We start from the raw sequence: 19,742 nt of genomic DNA, 5'->3' as shown, positions 1-19,742 counted from the left end.
CCGAGGCCTAAATAAAAGCATGTTACGACTTTATGTCATGTCACACTGAAGTAGTCCCATAGCATTGCCTGAGATTTTATAGTAGTGCATATTTTGACCAGGTTCTCTGCCTCCCTAAGGTGAAGGGGAGATTTACAAAGTTGGCCATCAATATTCATGGCTTTAACTTGTGATCTCCTACTAGAGAGAAAATAAGCATAATCATAACAACAACAATCACCTATGCAGATTGTATTAATTGCGAATATGCCATCCAAAATGAAATTGAAATTTTATCAAATAATGAAAGCCAGTGTATCCAGTAGATCCAAGAGGATGATATATAGCAACACTAGCATGCAATTTCCCTGGCAATTTTATTCTCATGAACAACCTATAAGGCTGACAGAGTGTGACTATTAAGGAACACTGTAGATCTGAATGTCTGAGCACAAGATTTGAACACTGTTGCCACCTTCTGTTGAAATGTGTAAATGGCAAGTGGTGGTGAGGATTACGTACTTCCAAGACAGAGTGAAAGGGGTTGATTGGCAGAAGGAATGGTTTACCTCCCAGAGTTTGGGGGAGGGGGGATGACCTTGATTTTGGGGAGTTGTAGTTCATCCACATCCAGAGAGCACCGTGGACACAAACAACAGATCTGTACCAAACTTGGCACACAGGCCCAACATGGCCAAATTTGAATTCTGGCAGGGTCTGGGGGAAAATTGACCTTGATTTTGGGGAGTTGTAGTTCACCCACATCCAGAGAGCACTGTGACACAAACAGCAACTGATCTGGGACAAACCTGGCATACAACATGGCCAACTTTGAATACAGGTGGAGTTTGGCGGGAATTAAACTTGGTTTTGGTCTCCCAGAATCCAAGTTCAACATTCCAACCACTGCACCATGTTGTGCCAGTTGCTCTTAATCTAAACACTGCCCCACACACTTCTTGAAACTAGACCTCCATCTCAGTACAGCTCCAGGAAGAAAAAGATGAGCCAAGTGTTCAGTCTTTTGTTATCAAAGATGTATACATATACCATTTCATCTGCCATTCTTTTCCTCCTACCTGCTGCCATCTTCTGATGAAAAATGAAAATGACAAGCCGAGTGATGTTTTCACTTTCAAATGTGGCTAAGCAACATCAGAGTGGACTTCCCACAGGAAACCAGAGGTTTGAACAAAGGATTAGACCCCAAGAGACATCCAATACAAGTCCTTTCTGCCATGCAGAATCAAAGCACTCCCAACACAATCAAAACATTCCCAACAGATGTCCATTTAACCTCTGCTTAAAAATCTCCACTGAAGGAGATTCCACCACTCTCCTAGGCAGCAGCATTTTCCACTGCCAGCAATAAGATCTTCCTAATGTTTAGATGGAATTATCTTGCCTGAGGCTCTATAGCAGCAGAAAAGAAGCTGCCCCCTCTTTAATATGCAATTCTTTCAAAATTTCAATATAGCTATTGTGCCCTCTCTTAACCTTTTCTCTTAAATATACTTCAGTCCCTCAGCCTCTCTTCCTAGGGCTTGGCTTCCAACCCTTTGACCATTTGGTCACCCTTCTCTGGACATGTTCCAGCTTCTTCCTATCCTTCTAGAATTATGGGTCACAGAACTGGACACAGTCTGATTCCAGGTGAGGTCTGACCAAAGCAGAATAAAGTGGGACTATGACTTCCCTTGAACTAGACACTAGACTCCTACTGATGCAGCCTAGAATTACATTGGCTTTTGTAGCTGCTGCATCACATTATTGGGTCATTTTCAGTTTGTGGTCTACAAAGACTCTTAGATCTCTTTCACGTGGATTGTTTCCAAGACTGGCGTCACCCATCCTATATCCCCTATATTTGTGGATTTCATTTTAAAGTGGGATCATAGTGCTACCAGCATTGAAGCGATGCTCCTTTGCCATCAACTCTGCTGGACTGGCCACATTGTCCAAATGCCAGATCACTGTCTCCCAAACCAGTTGCTCTATTCCCAACTCAAGAACAGGAAACGTAATGTTGGTGGATAGGAAAAGAGATGTAAAGATGGGCTTAAAGCCAACCTTAAAAACTGGTCTAGACACTAAGAACTGGGAAGCCGTGGCCCTTGAGCACTCTAACTGGAGGTCAACTGTGACCAGCAGTGCTGCAGAATCTGAAAAGGCACGAATGGAGGGCTTAAGGGAGAAACGTGCCAAGAGAAAGATGCATCAAGCCAACCCTGACCTGGACCACCTTCCGTCTGGAAACATGTCCTCAAACCAGAAGAACATGCTGGTCAAGAATAGGTCTCCACAGCCACCTACGCACCCACCGCCAAGACAATACACCTGGAGAACCATCATCCTCAGGCTACGAGGATGCCTTAGGGGTATCACAACAAGGCCTTTGAATTGTGCCCGGAAATACACCAGTAGTCAAAGAAGCATTTTTAAGCAAGGGAGTTAGAGAACAAGTTGCATGGTGCCCAGACAGAGAAAGGGAAGGGTCTCTTGTTCAGTTTCCCAAAGGTAGAGGCATTAAAGAGCTCAAAGGTTGCATCATCAGAGGTTGGGCCGAGGTGGAGTCATCGGCTGCTTTCCAGGAAGAGGAAGTCTGAGAAACGAAAGTTAAGGCATTAGCTCTGTCCTGTCTTCACAGCAGAGCAGCATCGGCAGCCATGGCCTCTGGAGACCCTGCGAAGAAGCTCTGTGAGGAACTGGCCTGTCCCATCTGCTTGGAGTATTTCGAGGAGCCTGTGATAATCTCCTGTGGGCACAATTTCTGCCAATCCTGCCTGGATCAATGGTGGGAGGAGGAGGCCTCCTGCCCACAATGCAGGGAGGAAGTGCAGGAAAGGGACATCAAGCGGAATTGGCAGCTGGCGAACCTGGTGGAAATAGCCAAGGAACTGGGGAGACAGAAGGCGGAAGAGAAGGGGAGGGTCTGCCAGAGGCATCAGGAGCCCCTGAAGCTCTTCTGCAAGAACCACAAAGCCCCCATCTGTGTGGTGTGCGACAAGGGAAAGGAGCACAAATATCACAAAGTGATCCCTCTGGATGAGGCATCAAAGGAGTACAAGGTAAGAGGGGGTAAAATAGGGACTCCTAATAAGGTGTTGTGGGTGTAACTCCACCCCACAATACAGGTCTGTGGTTAGCAGGTCAATATTTTCCACCATGCCAGACTGAGGATACTGGGAATTGCAATCCAAAAGCATTTGTGGCTCTGAGGTTTGGGAAAGGTTGAAGGACATCATATTAACATCAGGCATTATATCCACAATCCTTGTATCTCAATTCACACCCCACTATCCTGACTAAACAGAACAAACTGCAGTCTTCCCGATGTTACTGTACCACAACTCCCATTGGCACTTGTCATGGTGTCTAATGATGAGGAAGTCAGGAGTTGTATTCCAGCATCAGGACAGCCACAGAAAAACACACGGAGGGCTGGATTCGGCCCGTGGGCCTGAATTTACTATATATGCCTTTAGGAGACGAGTTAAAGAATCCAGCCTCCTTTTTTCCATTTGGGCACTTGGCATTGCTAAGCGTTGTATAATACCATTTATTATAAAAACTGTAAACCTTGAACAAAAGTAGTGACCAAGTCCTTTGTCTTCCTCTTCAGGATTGCATTTGGAATTTTCTGGAGACTCTGAAGAAGGAGAGAGAGAAAATTCTGGCCTTCAAAGCAGATGCAACACGGGAAAGCCAGGATTTGCTTGTAAGTGGCATTCCTACCAGAAAATGGAAAGTAAGAACCTTTTGAGTGAGACTCTGTAGAAACAGGGAAGGAAATGCTTTGTCAAAAATATCTACCATTTCGAAAGTCCTAATAGCTTTCAGACAATATTGATCCAAGCCTATTCAAGTCTTCATAAAACTTTTTTTGAATTGCATATCGATATCTATATGAAGGGACCAGAGCCAGCCCTACGGTAGGTATTTTTCAAGTGTAGGCGAACAAAATTTTGGCAACCCCCCCCCCCCCAAACCAATCACTGAAAAATAAAAGCGTTGGATAAGTGAAAATGTTGGATAATAAAGAGGGATTAAGGAAAAGCCTATTAAACATCAAATTACATTACGATTTTACAAATTAAGCACCAAAACATCATGTTTTACAACAAATCAACAGAAAAAGCAGTCTTGACTGTGCCCCCGTATGTTTTGCGCCCGAAACGACCGCTTAATTCGCCTCATTGTTGGACCGGCTCTGGAAGGGACACAAGTTTCTTTCCAAGGAAATGAGGAGAATTCAGTCCAGTGGGTTTCTTTCTGCCTCTCTCTCCTGTTTCTCCTTTCCTTTATTATAGGAGAGAACCTGGAGAGAAAAGGATAAGACTGTGGCTGCATTCAGACTCATGCACCAGTTTCTAGACAAACAATAGAGGAATCTGCTGGCAAAAATGGAAGAGGTGGAGAAGGAGATTTCAGCCAAAGGGGGGGGAACATCTGGCCAGACTCTCTGAAGAACTCTCCTCTCTCTCGAAACTCATCCAAGAGATGGAGGAGAAGCATCAGCAGCCGGCAAGTGAACTCCTCCAGGTAAGGCCCATTTTGTCCCCATGGGGGGCTGAGACAGGGACACCTCAGCTTTCTCATGGTTCATTGTACACAAATTAGGAATGTCCAGACAAGATATCCATAATTCAGGAATGGACCGAATATGACAGTCCAAGATTCATAAGTTTAAACCCCAGTCTATGTAGGAGGATTGTGTTGAACGCAGAACTGAAGTCTGCAAAAAGCATCCTCACTTAGTTCCCCCGTCATTCCAGGTGGGTCAGAGCAGCATGTAGCGTAATGGCAATGGCATCCTCTGTCAATCTGTTAGCTTTGTATCCAAACTGATGTTTGCCCAATGTGTGTGGCAGTCAAGAAATTATATGCCTACTGACCAGACCTTCAAGGCACTTCATGATGATGGAAGTGAGTGGCACTGGTCTTTAGCCCTAAAAATTACCAGTAGGGACCTGGTAATTGAGAAGCTGGAAGCAAACTGTCTGTTTTCCATATATATGTATATGTATATATATATATATGTGTGTGTGTGTGTGTGTGTGTGTGTGTGTATAGATAGATAGATAGATAGATAGATAGATAGATAGATAGATAGTATCCCGCCTCCATCTCCCTGAAGGGACTCGGGGCGACCAACTTGGAACCAAACCAGAACAAGGTAAAATACATACATTAACACATATCATCATCAGGTAAAAATGCAACAAAGTAAAAACACAATTATACACAGTAAACTTGGTAAAACAGTAAAATAGTAACAAGAGCGTAGTAAAACACAGTTTAAGAAACAAACAGGAATTAAATGAAAGCAAACTGGGCTAAAGTGCTTGGAATGTATATTGTAAATCCAATGGTTGAGGTAGATAGATAAAGTGCTGTATTTAATGAAAGACTTGGGGTATATGGTTGTTATGTTTGTCTTTTTAAAATGAAAGAATTACTCAACTGCACAAAAAATTAAAATTGAATAAAGAAGTGTAATAGGAGGTCCATGAAATGCAATCTTGAGATCCAACTCTGGTCCCAGTTGCCATCCAGCACCAGGGCCTTAGCTGTTTGGTTGTGCATTTAAGTAAATCAGATCTAATTTGCCAAATAATCACTGTTGAATGTTTTTATGTTGAATGTTTTTATATTGTGGAATGATATTTTAAATTGTAAGTCGCTTCGAGCACTCTGGTGGAGAGCGACTAATTAAGAAATAAAGTGAAGTGAAGTGAAGTGAAGTGAAGCTGGAACTCACCTCAGCCTGGGACCCCGAACCACACCAACATTGCCTTCATCATGTATTTGTGAAGTGCGTGGCCTTGAAGTAATCCAGTTTCCTGAAGGCTTCCGTTTAACAGTATTTAGGTGGCTCTACCAAAAGGCTTTTGCAAAACCATGGCACTGAAGTAGATGCCCCTTTATGTAAATCTACCTCTCTTTGCAGAAGGATGACTTACAGTTAGCTGGAAACACTATATTTTCGGAAATATGCACATAATCTCCATTCAAATGCTTGTCCTGAATTCTTTTTCCCCTTCTTTACAGGATATCAGAAGCTTCTTACAGGGGTAAGTTAATCTCCCATAAAGCTTGGATTTGCATGTGAAGCGCATCCCTCTCCTTTTGCAGAAATTGGTGTCTGGGGTTCAGTGGTGGACCTGGTGGTCCATGAGGCCCCTTCCAACTCTGTGATCTTGTGGGTACATCTCTACACCATGGAATTATAGCAGTTTAACTGGAATGACTCAGTGCTATGGAATCACAGGAGTTGTAGTTGGGTAAGGCATCAGCACTCTTTTGCAGAGAAAGCAAAAGACCTTGTAAAATGACAATTCCAGGCATCAAGCCATAACATTCAAAGCATTGTCAAACAGCATTAATTCGATAGAACATGCACCCTGTGATATTTTTCTCTTTCCTGCAGTTGTAAGGAAAGGGAGAAATTTGAGACCCCTGTGGCTTTTCCTCCTGCCCTGAAATGGAAGATATGGGACTTCTGTGATATAAATCCCTTTCTGGAGGGTGTCATGAAGCAATTCAGAGGTAAGGATGATTGTCTGCAAGGATTTTCAGGGAGGTGTAACATTGCTCTGAAAGGGGAAAAGCATTGGGAAGGTTAAGGTGAAGAAACAGCCATTTTTTAAAATATCTATTCTGTTCTATTGTTCTTTAATTTTTTATTTCATGTGTAGATTAAAATTTCAGTTCTGAAACAAAATGAAATACAGTAGAGTCTCACTCATCCAAGCCTTGCTTATCCAAGCCTCTGGCTAATCCAAGCCATTTTTGTAGTCAATGTTTTCAATATATCGTGATATTTTGGTGCTAAATTTGTAAATACAGTAATTACAACATAACATTACTGCGTATTGAACTACTTTTTCTGTCAAATTTGTTATATAACATGAAGTTTTGGTGCTTAATTTGTAAAATCATAACCTAATTTGATGTTTAATGGGCTTTTCCTTAATCCCTCCTTATTATCCAAGATATTCGCTTATCCAAGCTTCTGCCGGCCCGTTTAGCTTGGATAAGTGAGACTCTACTGTATATAGAATTCTCTGCCCATTCAAAACCTGTTCATGTACTTTACCAAATAAATATATGCACATTGGAACATACACACACACCAGATATACCATGAGATTTCTGGCCAGTGTACTAATAAAATCCGTATAGCTGTATTAATTTTTTTTAATTGTTTTGGGTTGTATTAAACAGATTAAAATAAATAGGTCAACAAGGGGGAAACAGGTAAAGAAAGTTAAAACCACCTGAAACCATGTATATAAATATTTTATAATAAGGTCCTGAAGGTTTTAAGAAATGGACTGGACACATTTTATTTTGACTCAAATAAAATTAGTGTGAGCCTAATACTCAGATAGACATATGTATATAGGGAGAGGGGCTCCTTTAAGATCACAATCCTTTTAAGGACACTACATCTACATTGCCATACAAAATTCAGTTTTTCTTCTTTGAACTGGATTATTGGCAGTGTAGACTCATATAATCCAGTTCAAAATAGATAATGTGGACTATCTCCTTTGATAATCTGGATTATATGGCAGTGTAGATCCACCCTAAATGTCATGTTAAGCACCTTGAATTCAGCCCCATGTAGACCACCTTACAGTAATCTATTTGGGACTTGAGTCCAATCCTTCTGTTGCAGGGAGCCAGTGATATTCCTTTTCTAATGTGACCTGGGGAGAAGTCTGTTGACCAACCAACACCTGAAAGAACCTTATTGTGTGTTAAGATTAATCCCTTTGTGTCCACCGGAGCCAGACCATTCAGTCCATCTGTCCAGTGCGACTCTGTGGCCAACCTCTATCGGACATTGGCCATGGTGTCATGCTGGAGGCCTAGAGATCCCCAGAGAGGTGTTCTCTGTAGGAATTTCTAGGTCCTCTAGTGTGACTTTGCTCCCATCTACACTGACCATGTAGTGCAGTTTGAAGTGAGCTTCCAACCGTGGTGGCTAAACAAGAAACTCCCATTAAAGTGTGTGAAAGAAAGCTCTCCATGTGTATTTGTCACCTGCTGCTTGGGTCTCAAATTGATTCCAGAATTTTGTGTGTAGTTTCCAATTACAGTCTGAAACTGACTCAAGTGGTCAGGATGGATGTCCTCTGTAGGATGACTAATTGGAAGTAGCTGACCATTGAGTCATACCGGAGAGCCTGGTGATTCCTAGACAGAGCATTGTACTCAGTCCACGAATAATGAAATCTATTGGTCTTAATCTCAGTCTGAGAGTTGACTGGCATTTCTATATAGCAGCCTTCATTATTCCTCCATTGAGACATATCTAAGCGATGAAGGAGGAAGAGGTGTCTTTCCCGCAACCCGTCCTTTGTCTCCTTCCAGTGTGAACTAGGGATGAGCGGCCCCTTCCACTCAGTCACCTTTGTCCATGTATGAAATGTTTCCGCTGACACACTGCTATGGAGACTGCACATTGCGGCACAGGATGCATTGACTGTATTCCATGCCTGGCCATACATTGCGTGTCAATGGACAACCAATGCCACCATCCCCAAATGAGGCATAACTGGGTGCAGGTGAAGTTACTCTTCATCTCTTGCGTGAAGGATCTCGGCAGTCTTGAGTTGTTTCCTCTTGAATTCTGAGAGTCACCATGTCCTGATCAGTCTCTCTCTTTCTTTTCTCTCTTTAGACTCTCTGGAATCTGGACTTCAGCAGCAAAAAGGTAAACAAAAAGGATTTTCTTCAGAGGGGTTTTGCCATGGCCTTCCCTCTGAGGCTGAGAGAGCGGGACTTGCCCAAGGCCACCCAAGGGCTTTCCATTGCAGAGGCAGGATTCGCACCCTGGTCTCCAAGAGCCCTCCTAGTCCAACTCTGAAACTAATGCATCATTCTGGTTCAAATTACAATCATCTTTGTTTACTCGTCTTGGTTTCTAGGCAGAAATCAGGCTTGAGTTAGCTCTATTTATTTTTCTTTTCAGACTCTCCTGAATCTCTTTACTCAGCCTTAACCATGCTTCCGCAAAGCCAAGCAAACTAAACAAACCAACCCTCTCCCTTTCTCTCAGGTGACATCTACACTGTAGAATGAATGTGGGTGGACACTATTTTAACTGCCATGGCTTAAAGCTGTGGAATCCAGGGAGTTGTATTTTGGTGAAGCATCAGCAGAAGGCTAAACATCTTGTGAAACCACAACTCCCAGGATTCCATAGCACTGAGTCATGGTAGTTGTAAACTGTATTAACTGAACAGTGTAGATGCATCCCTAGATGGGTTTAGACTTTCTCTTGAATAGCAGGGCCTCTCTGGTGAATTTCCTCTCTTATTGTCCTTAGAAATAATCCTGTATCTTGCTATGCCCCACAATCTAAGCCGAGGGCAACAGTGGAAGGCTAAGGGGGTGTATTGGCATTTGGCACCCCCAGGGACCTTGGGGGAAAAAATCATACTTTTAAAAGGAAAAAGTGCCCGTGGGGTGGTCTACCGATCACAAAAATAAGCCATGGACCATGCATTCCCCACCCATTAACCCCTTTTAAATCTAAAAACAGGTTTATCTCTGTACAGCACTGTTGTGCTTAGTGACCAAAAGAACGGTGTGGTATCATTATAAAAGGCCAGGTGGGGGTAAAAAGACCTTTTCAACCACCTCTCATGAGCTGAGTTTAGAATGTCAGTTTTTGGGGTCTCCCAAGTTCAAAATCCTGTAACAATCACAGCCAAAGGGCTTGTGTAGTCCCAAAAATAATGTTCTCACATTTTGCTCACAGTAATATTGATTAACATTATTATTATTATTATTTTATTGTATGACACAGCAAACAAGATAGATATGCTGGATTTCGTATCACAAAATCACAAGTCGAACACTTCCCAAGTGTCTAGGACTGTGTGATGTATTTTCGGATGATGCGTGCAGATCCCAGTAGGGTGGCCTTTTGCAGTTGACAGATTGTAATTTTGTCAATGTCAATTGTTTCCAAATGCGGTCTGAGATCTTTTGGCACAGCACCCAGTGTGCCCATCACCACCGGGACCACCTGCACTGGTTTCTGCCAGAGTCTCTGAAGTTCAATCTTGAGGTCCTGATAGCGGCTGAGTTTTTCCTGTTCTGATGGCTTGCTCCTGGGCTGCAAGGATCAGGCCTTCTGTCTCCTTCTTCAGGGTCCCATTCACGAGCCATAGCCAGGTCTTCTCCTTATCAGCTTTTCCTTCAATTTTGTCAAGGAACTTTCCATGCAATGTTTTGTTGTGCCAGCTGTCAGCTCTAGTTTGTAGTGCGGTTTTCTTGTACTGATTTTTTGTCTGCTGTGCTTTGAGGAGTTTCTGATTTTTGACTTCAATCAAAGCAGGTTCTTCACTTTGTTTTACATATTCTGCCAGGGCATGTTCTTCTTCTTTGACTGCTTGTTTTACTTGTAAGAGTCCTCTGCCCCCTGATCTTCTAGGCAGATATAGCCGGTCAACATCACTGCGAGGGTGCAGTGAATGATGAATGGTCATGAGTTTTCTTGTTTTTCTGTCCAAGTTGTCCAGTTCCGCCTGTGTCCAATTTATAATGCCAGCAGTATATCTTATGACAGGTATGGCCCAGGTGTTTATGGCCTTGATAGTGTTGCCTCCATTGAGCTTGCTTTTGAGAATTTTTCTGACCCTTTGTTTGTATTCTTTACTGACCACAGTCTTCACATGTTCATGCTTAATGTTGTCCAGCTGTAATAGTACATTGATTTTTACGACTGTTTTATTGATGTTGATGTCTTATTATGTGGAAAATTGTTTTTACTGTTTTATCGTTGTTGCTGTATTTTATGTTGGGCATGGCCCCATGTAAGCCACTCCGTGTCCCTCCGGGGAGATGGGGCGGGGTATAAAAATAAAGTTATTATTATTTATTATTATAATATGCCCAGATATTTATAGGCCTCTGGCTGGTGACACTTTATTGTTTGGCCATTAGGCATATTTATGCCCTCACTTTCAATGATTTTTCCCTTCTTCAATGTCACCGTCGAACATTTGTCCAAACCAAACTCCATGCTGATATCAGTACTAAAAATTCGGACAGTATTGGTCGGAGACTGGATTTCAGTTTCCGTTTTCCCATACAGCTTCAGGTCATCCATGTACATCAGATGTGAAATTTTGTGAGATTTCTTAGATGTTTGGTAGCCGAGATTTGTTTTTTGTAAGATTGTTGACAGAGGGATCATGGCAATAATGAAAAGCAGAGGGGACAACGAGTCTCCCTGGAAAATTCCTCTTCTGATGTTGACAAGTCCATAGCTTTCATTTCCAACAAACAGTTCAGTTTTCCAGTGCTCCATCATGTTTTCAATAAAGGTGCCAACATTTTTACTAATCCCGATGGCATCCAGGCACTTGATGATCCAGCTGTGTGGGAGTGAGTCAAAGGCCTTTTTGTAGTCAATCCACGTCATGTGAAGATTCGCTTTTCGGCTCTTACAGTTCTCCAGAATCATTTTGTCAATCAATAACTGGTCTTTTGTGCCCCTGCTTTTCCGTTTGTTGCCTTTCTGTTCATCTGGCAAGATGTTTTTTTCTTCAAGATAGTCTTGAATTCTGTCAGCTATGATGCCAGTCAGTAGTTTAAACATAGTGGGCAGACACGTTATTGGCCTGTAGTTTCCTGGTGCTGCTCCTTTTGCTGGATCCTTTTGTATCAGGTAAGTTCTTCCCGTTGTTAGCCATTCACTGATACTTCCTTTCTGCAGCATCTCATTGAATTGTTGGACCATTTTCCAGGTAAACTAATAGATGTTTGAGCCAAAATCCATGAAGTTGATCACTACCAGGCGATGTCCAGTTTTTGACTTTTTGCGCTCGTTTGCTGATCATTTCAGTTGTTATTTCCATCTGTTCCATTTTGTTCTGTGAGAATTTTCCTTCAAACTTCTTTATCCACCCAGCATTTTTTGTGTAGTTCTTATTATTTTCCCAAAGTTCTTTGCAAAACTTGGTTGTTGCAGTTTTCTCTGGCTTTATGGTTACCGTGTCTGTTGTTTGGTTCAGGCTCTGGTAGAACCGTCTTTGGTCTGATTGAAATAATTGATTTTGTCTGTTCTGGATGATTCTGGCTTCATATCTTTCCATTTTTCTAGCTGTCGCTGTAATTTGTTCTTTCACGATTTCCAAAGCTTCTTCAATTTTTCTGGTGTTCAGCCAGTACTTTCGGATCAGGTATTGCTTGATTTTGACATTCTTCAGTTTCTTCTCTTTCATATTTTTCACGTTACTTGCATCTGATATAAGTTTCTTGATTTTCCACTGTAGCCTGACATTCCACTTTGGTTTTCCAGTCGATTTTCTTTGGGGCTGCCTTGGTTGTAGGAGCCCAAGCTCTTCTGTAACTATCACTGCTGCACTGTAGGCAAACTGGTTTGTTTGTTCAATTGATGTTATTTGGACAGTGGAGAGTACTGTATTCACATCTTTCATTAGAGGCGCCAGGTGTCTCTTGGGCACTGTTTTTAGAGCTGGGAGCCGCTTTCTTATTGCATTTGCTGCAACATGAGCCATGATCTTATCCTTGAGCTCTTGTTGTCTTGCTGTCAAGGTTCCTCGTGGTTCAACAGGTGTTTCAAGTGCTGGTTCTTCAAACTCTTGCAAAAGCTCCACCCTTTCTTCTGGTTCAATCTGTTCCACCATTGCAAGTATTGCTGGAGTCTCTGCTGCTGTCTGTGCTGTGGTCTGATGGTAATTTGCTTTGCAGATTTTCTGGATTTCATCGAGTTCAACTTTACTGAACACTTTGTTTCTGATTATGAATCTTCGTTGGTCAGCCAGTCGGGGTCCTGTTATCTGAGAATCAGGGTACGCTTGTTTCCATAGCTGATGCATCCTTTTTTGGTAGCTGCGCTTTTGAGGTTCGGAGTTGTAATAGCATTTCATTAACTGTGCGGTTTTCTGGCATTGTATATTTCTGTCGCTTCTGTGACTGTTCATTTTTATTGTTGTTATTATTATTATTTTATTATGACACAGCAAACAAAATAGATATGCTGGATTTCATATCACAAAATCACAAGTCGAACACTTCCCAAGTGTCTAGGACTTATTATTATTATTATTATTATTATTATTATTATTATTATTATGTGTATTTATACCCCGCTTTATACCCATGGGTTTCATGGCTGAACTGGGAATCAATCCCTGGTCTCCAGAATCAAAATCCAGAGCTCAAATCATCAAACATTCAACTGTTAATCTTAAGAAGGAGAGGGACATAACATTGAACTTTTTTGATTTCAGGGGATGAGGGAGGATTTCTCTGTCATTTTATAAGAGTGTAAGATGGAAGCTGAACCCTCCAGCAATTTACATCTGTTTGTCCTTTCTCTCTCCCCCCCCCCCTCTTTATTTCCTTCTTTCTCCATCCCTGATCTGTTTCTGCCACCAACAGCACATGTGACTCTGGATCCAGACACAGCCCATCCTAGGCTCATCCTCTCTGAAAATCGCAGACGTGTGACATTGAGACAGAAAAGGCAAAATCTTCCTGACAATCCTGAGCGATTCAATCAACATTTTTTTGTGCTGGGCCAGGAGGGATTCAGAGGAGGCAGGCATTTTTGGGAAGTCCTTGTGGAGAATGGGGAAAGATGGTCTGTGGGAGTTGCCAGAAAGTCTGTGCAGAGAAAGGGCTCCTTTCCCGTTGGCCCTGATGCTGGGATCTGGCGTGTGGCAAAGCGTTGGATTGAATACATGTTCTACTCCAACAACAGTGTGTCCCCAACTCTGAATCTGAGTGAGAAACCCAAGAGGGTCCGAGTGACACTAAACTACGAAGGGGGTCGGGTGGCCTTTTATGATGCAGACTCAGCAGCCCTGATCTATGAATTCCCTCCAGCCTCTTTCTCAGGAGAGACCCTCCTTCCATTCTTTGCTGTGGCTTTAGAAGCTCAACTTGAGCTCACTCCCTAAGGATGGAGAACAATGTCCAAAGACTCACACCATCTGAGACACAAGAGGAGCTTTTTCTCTGTAGATCTGGGGCTGTTAATTCTCTTTCCTCTCCTTGTGGAATCCCTCTGCTCTCTCTTTACATATTTGCCAAAAACCGACTGGGAGGCTGGAGTGTGAATGTTAAAGGCTTTCCCCACCGTCCATGGCTCGGTCAGAGACTTATTCTTCCTGGAAAGGTTGGCAACAATGACAACAGCAAAGAGGGAATAAAAGACCCAAATTCATATTTAGTCAATAATTCCAGGTACTGGAATTCCAGTAGTAAGTGGGCAGTGTGTTAGGCCCTCTTTCTTGGCCTTACCCAAGGATGTAGGTTGGATTTGCCTGTGAAGCTTTTGGTTTTCACACTAAATGTTCTAGTTTTCACATGGCACAGAGTCACTCATTGTTTTTGCTGAGGAATTCTTGTGTTGAGGGGCAGCGCTGTGTAATTGAACACACAAGCAGATGCACTCAGCAGGAACCTCATATATAATAGTGATATAAAGAGGTCAGATATACAGCTCTGCCTCCACAGCCTGTAACTGAAATGGGGAGGTTTCATGCCTGAAGTCCAGCTGCTTCTCTGAGGGAACCGAGTCAAGCTGAAGACACTCTCAGTTTTGGTTGAACATTTCTTCTACTTAGACAGCCACCTTTCCACAAAAGGACTGGGCTGTGGCGCAGGCTGGAAAGAAAGCCAGCTGCAACAAATCAACAAATCACTCTGACCAAGAGGTCATGAGTTCGAGGCCAGCCCGGTGCCTGTGTCTTGTCTCTGTCTCTGTTCTATGTCATGGCAATGTGATCTGCCCTGAGTCCCCTTCGGGGTGAGAAGGGCGGAATATAAATACTGTAAATAAATAAATAAACAAACATTGATGCTGAAATACACCGTATGCACACTGAGTACAGCGTTTTTTTAATGAAGCAGAATGGATTGTTGTGTGTTTTCCAGGCTGTATGGCTATGTTCCAGAAGTATTCTTCCTGAAGTTTTGCCCACAACCTCTGAGGATGCCTGCCGTAGATGTGGTCGAAACGGCAGGAGTGAATACTTCTGGAACATAGCCATACAGCCCAGAAAACACACAACAACCTTGTGATCCCGGCCATGAAAGCCTCCGACAACACATCAAAGTGGAAATTGTTTGAAGATCAGGACATTCATAGGGATACCAAGATGCTTTTGTATAAAGCTATTGCCCTTCCAACTCTGTTGTGTGTCTGTGAAAAACATGAAACAATAGCTTTTCTTTAAAAATTGATTCAATTGACAGAGATGGATTAAGTCTGGTATATTGAAAGACAAATCTGTCCAGAACCCCCAGAACAACTGGACATCAATTAATTCTATTTAAAACAATCAAGAAAGGATTAGATATCCTAATGAAAAAGAGAAACAATTTGGAGTTGGACCAATTGGCTAAACAAATGAAATATATAAAGCAGTATAATTTTGAAAATGCCAATAAAACAGGGAAATGGCTTGCCAAACAGACCAGGAAAAAAAGACAATCACAGTTTATCACAAAAATGAAAGCGGGGGAAAAATTAATGGTTACAGATAAAGATATTCTGGACCATTTTAAGACCTTTTATCAAAACGTATATACAGAAGATAAAATTGAAAAGGGGAAAGTAATAGATTTTCTATGTAAACAAAATCTCCCTAAAATAACAGATGCACAAAGGGAAGCGCTAAATAAAGAAATAACTGAAGATGAAATTATTAGAGCCATAAAAGATTTAAAAGTGAACAAATCGCCGGGACCTGATGGGTATACTGCAAACTTTTACAAAGTAATGAAAGAGGAAACTGTCCAGTTTTTGAAAAAGGTAATGAATGCGGCCATGATGGATAAAGAAATTCCGGACTCATGGAAGAAAGCAGAAATAGTCATGTTGAAGAAAGAGGGAGGGGTCTTAGAAGATGTGGCAAATTATCGCCCAGTATCCTTATTAAATATGGATTATAAAATATTCTCAAATATTCTAGCAGGCTGATTAAGGAACTTTCTGGCGGAATGGATTGGCGAAGACCAAACTGGATTTCTCCCCAATAGAAATATAAAAGACAATGTAAGAATTATGGTTGATACTTTAGAATACTATGAATCTTATCATCAAAAAGAATTGGCTTTACTCTCATTAGACGCTGAAAAAGCGTTTGATAATATAAATTGGGATTTTTTAAAATTATTATTTAGAGAATTAGATTTTGGCTATCAGTTTCAAAATGCAATAGAGGCAATATATAGCCAACTATGAGCAAGAATAATGATTAGTGGGCAACTTTCGAAAGAATTTTTAATATCAAAAGGAACTCGACAGGGATGTCCATTAATCTTTATTTTCTCTTTAGAGATTTTAATGAGAAATATTAGAGAGAAAAAAGATCTAAAAGGGTTAAAAATTGATAGACATGAATATAAAGCAAGAGCTTTTGCGGACGACATAATTTGTATTATCGAAGATCCCAGGGCAAGCATTAACAAATGGATTGAGAGTATAAAGGAATTTGGAAAAGTCGCGGGTCTTAAGATTAATAAGAAAAAAAACAACAATTTTGACTAAAAATATATCTAAAAAGAATCAGGAAAAACTTGAACAAATAGCAGGTTTGAAGATATCCTCGAAAATATAATACTTGGGAATATGGCTAACGGCAAAGAATAATCAATTATTTCAAAACAATTATTTAAATAAATGGAAGGAAATCCAAAAGGAAATACAAAGCTGGAAGAATTTAAACCTGTCATTACTGGGTCGAATTGGAGCGATAAAAATGAATATTTTACCTAAAATGATATATTTGTTTCAAAATCTCCCTATTATTTGGAACATGAAAATTTTTACAGAATGGAACAAGGACATAATGAAATTTATTTGGAAGGGGATAAAACCAAGAATAAAGTATACTGTGATGACAAACCTTAAGAAAAGAGGAGAATTTGGAGTACTAGATCTGAAATTATATTTTCAAGCGAGTTCCCTGGTCTGGATAAGGGATTGGATAAAATTAACAAAATCTAAGATACCCACTATAGAAGGATTCGATTTAAGAAGGGCTGGCATTCGTATATTTGGTACGGGAAAACAAAAATTGAGAAAAAATTTGGCAATCATTTCATTAGGTCAGCTTTAATGAGAGTTTGGGAAAGATATAAAAGATACTTCTATACAAAAACAACAAAATGGGTATCACCATTGGAAGCAAATCAAAGGAGGCTACTTGGGTGGACCAATTGGCCTTCATACAGTGAATTGCTAAAGGGAAAAGTACCTACTTATCAATTAAAATCGCAAGTAGAAATACAGGGAAAGTATAAAGAAGTTACTTGGCTGCAATACCTACAAATTAAAGAGCATTTTAATATGGACAGTAAAGTAGGTTTTTCTGAGGAGGAGAAATTGATTAAATCTGAGAAAAAATTAATTACAGTTATATATAATAAACTTCTTGAATGGTCTACCGAAATTGAACAAATTACAAATTCAATGATAAAGCGGGCGAGAAACATTGGTAGATCAATACAAATTCATCAATGGGAAGAAATTTGGCTGAGGAAATTATAGTATACATATGCAACAGATTTAGAAGAAAACTACCTGAAAATGTTGCACCGCTGGTATATTACTCCAGCAAAATTGGGAAGAATGTTCTGGAATATGGACAACAAATGTTGGAAATGCAAGACTAATGAAGGCACATTCTTCCATTTATGGTGGACATGCAAAAAGACATCAGATTTTTGGAAGAATATCCATGAAGAATGCCAAAAAATTCTTTAAAAATCCTTCCCTATGAAGCCGGAATACTACCTATTGGGTATGTTTGATTTGGGATTATTTGCAGATCGAAATATGGATGAACTATTTACTTTTTAAACAACAGCAGCGAGAATAGTCTTTGCCAAAAATTGGAAGTTGGAAACTACCCCTGATATGAAAGACTGGATTATCAAAATTATGGACATAAAAGACATGGATAAATTAACATTTTTATTAAAAGAAAATAGTGGCAGTGGATTGAAAAAGACTGACTGGTCATTATTAGAAAATTATCTTAAGAAATATTAAAGATGCAAGCGGGAAAGAATTTATGTTTAGTTTTTATAAGGACCTTGACAAGTTGCTGTTTTACAGGAATAGTAATAGCGGAAGTCGTCGAATACCTTTTTCCTGACTGTGTGAGAGGGGTTTTTTTGTTTTTGTTTTTGTTTTCCTTTTTTATCTTTTTTCTTTGTATTTCATACTTTCCTATACATATATACTGTGATGACAAACCTTTCATGTAAATATAATGTCTTTTATATTCATATAATGTCTGCTTTAATATGTTTCTTCTGTCTTTCTTTTTTTGTTTCTTTCTTCCTACGTTCCTATATTATATAATGTTCCCCCACTTTTTATGTATTGAAAAACACTTTCTGTTGTTTAATAAAAATTATGAGAAAAAAGAAGAAGAAAAGATTGGGTCTTGACAGGTTTTGACAATTAAAATAAATCCCTTTTATTATTTCTGCTTGAGTTTTCTTTGTATCTGCATGAGATGAAATCAATTGTAAATCACATGATTAAAAGTCTAAATTATTTTTAAAACATCCTGCAAATTTCTTGGAAAGAAGACAGGTGGGAGAGCACCAGCATTCTGGAAGACGCAAAGACCACCCACATCCAAGCCATGATCCTCCGCCATCCACTTTGCTCCTAAAGTGGGGCTTACCCAGTGTCAAATACATCCCAAAAATGACTGGCAGCATCAGCCTCAACATCAGTGGTACCAAACTGCACTCATTCCACAGTGCAGAGGATGCCCTGATATTGCTTGGTTCTATGAGTTTCTTTTTATGCTTTTTGAACCCTTGCTTCTCCCACTTTGCCCCTCTAATGCCAGCAACTGCATTTTCTCCTTCTTGATGCCACTTTTCTTCTCTGGCCTTGAAATGACCATGCTAAGGAGTGGAGGCAATTTAACTGATTGGATTGTGGCTATAAACCCCAAAGCTCCCTAAACTGGCTCTTGGAATACAAGGAGAGGTGCAATCTCACAATTATAGACTAAAGCCAAGGCAAACCCCACATGGAGGACACTTTGGGGACACAGTTCCTCAGAGGTAAGGGCTACACTCAGATCTGATGGTGATGAGAAAGATACATAATCTCTGTTTCTCAGCAGTTTTCCTATTCAAATCCTTCCATTCTCTCGGACAGTTTTGCCTCAACTACAAGTAAACACATACCTACCATACAATCACGGCTGTGGAATCAGAAATGGTAGAAATGTACTCAATCTGACTCTAGTTTCAAAATAAAACATTATATTATTAAATGCCTAGTTCATAGCATGCAGTCAGATTTCTCTTTGCTAGAGTTCATGGTGCAGGACCCTATGAATGTTGGAAAGTTGCAAATAAAAAAAGCTCTTTTGGAACCTGAGAGAACATCTTTCTAGTAATCTCTTCGTCCCCTGCAGGACTTCACGGTCAACGTCAGCTGGAGGACCTAGACATTCTTGCAAAGGTCTTCTCTCTGGCAATCTTAGGTCCTCCTGCATGGCTCTTTGTGCAGCCTCCAGTGGGACTTCAACACAGAATTGCATTGGGAGACGCAGGGTTTCTGCGTGATTTTCCAAACTAATTTTAGCTGGGATTAAAACACATGCATTTGTCAGCAAAAGGGTCAAACTGGAGAAGAATCCTATGGAGCGGATCTTATAAATTCAACCTTAATCTACCCACTCGTAGTGCAGTCACCCTCTTTTCCTATCTTGATCTGATATGTCCAC

General features: G+C 40.7%; 1 protein-coding gene across 1 annotated transcript; it reads left to right on the top strand.

The window, feature by feature from the left end:
• Positions 1 to 2,406: 2,406 nt before the first annotated feature.
• On the top strand, positions 2,407 to 14,885 carry LOC100556306 (zinc finger protein RFP). Its single transcript, XM_062973634.1, is given in 8 exon segments — positions 2,407 to 3,047; positions 3,602 to 3,697; positions 4,290 to 4,412; positions 4,414 to 4,521; positions 6,031 to 6,053; positions 6,410 to 6,528; positions 8,672 to 8,704; positions 13,411 to 14,885. Coding segments are annotated over 8 exon segments (1,425 nt in total). The 5' UTR covers positions 2,407 to 2,645; the 3' UTR covers positions 13,932 to 14,885.
• The last annotated feature ends 4,857 nt before the right edge of the window (positions 14,886 to 19,742 follow it).

This window comes from Anolis carolinensis, chromosome 2 (genome assembly GCF_035594765.1).
Source record: "Anolis carolinensis isolate JA03-04 chromosome 2, rAnoCar3.1.pri, whole genome shotgun sequence".
In the NCBI taxonomy this organism is placed as follows: Eukaryota; Metazoa; Chordata; class Lepidosauria; order Squamata; family Dactyloidae; genus Anolis; species Anolis carolinensis.
The sequence above is the reverse complement of the archived record's forward strand: the minus strand, read 5'-3'. Positions and strand labels throughout refer to the sequence as shown.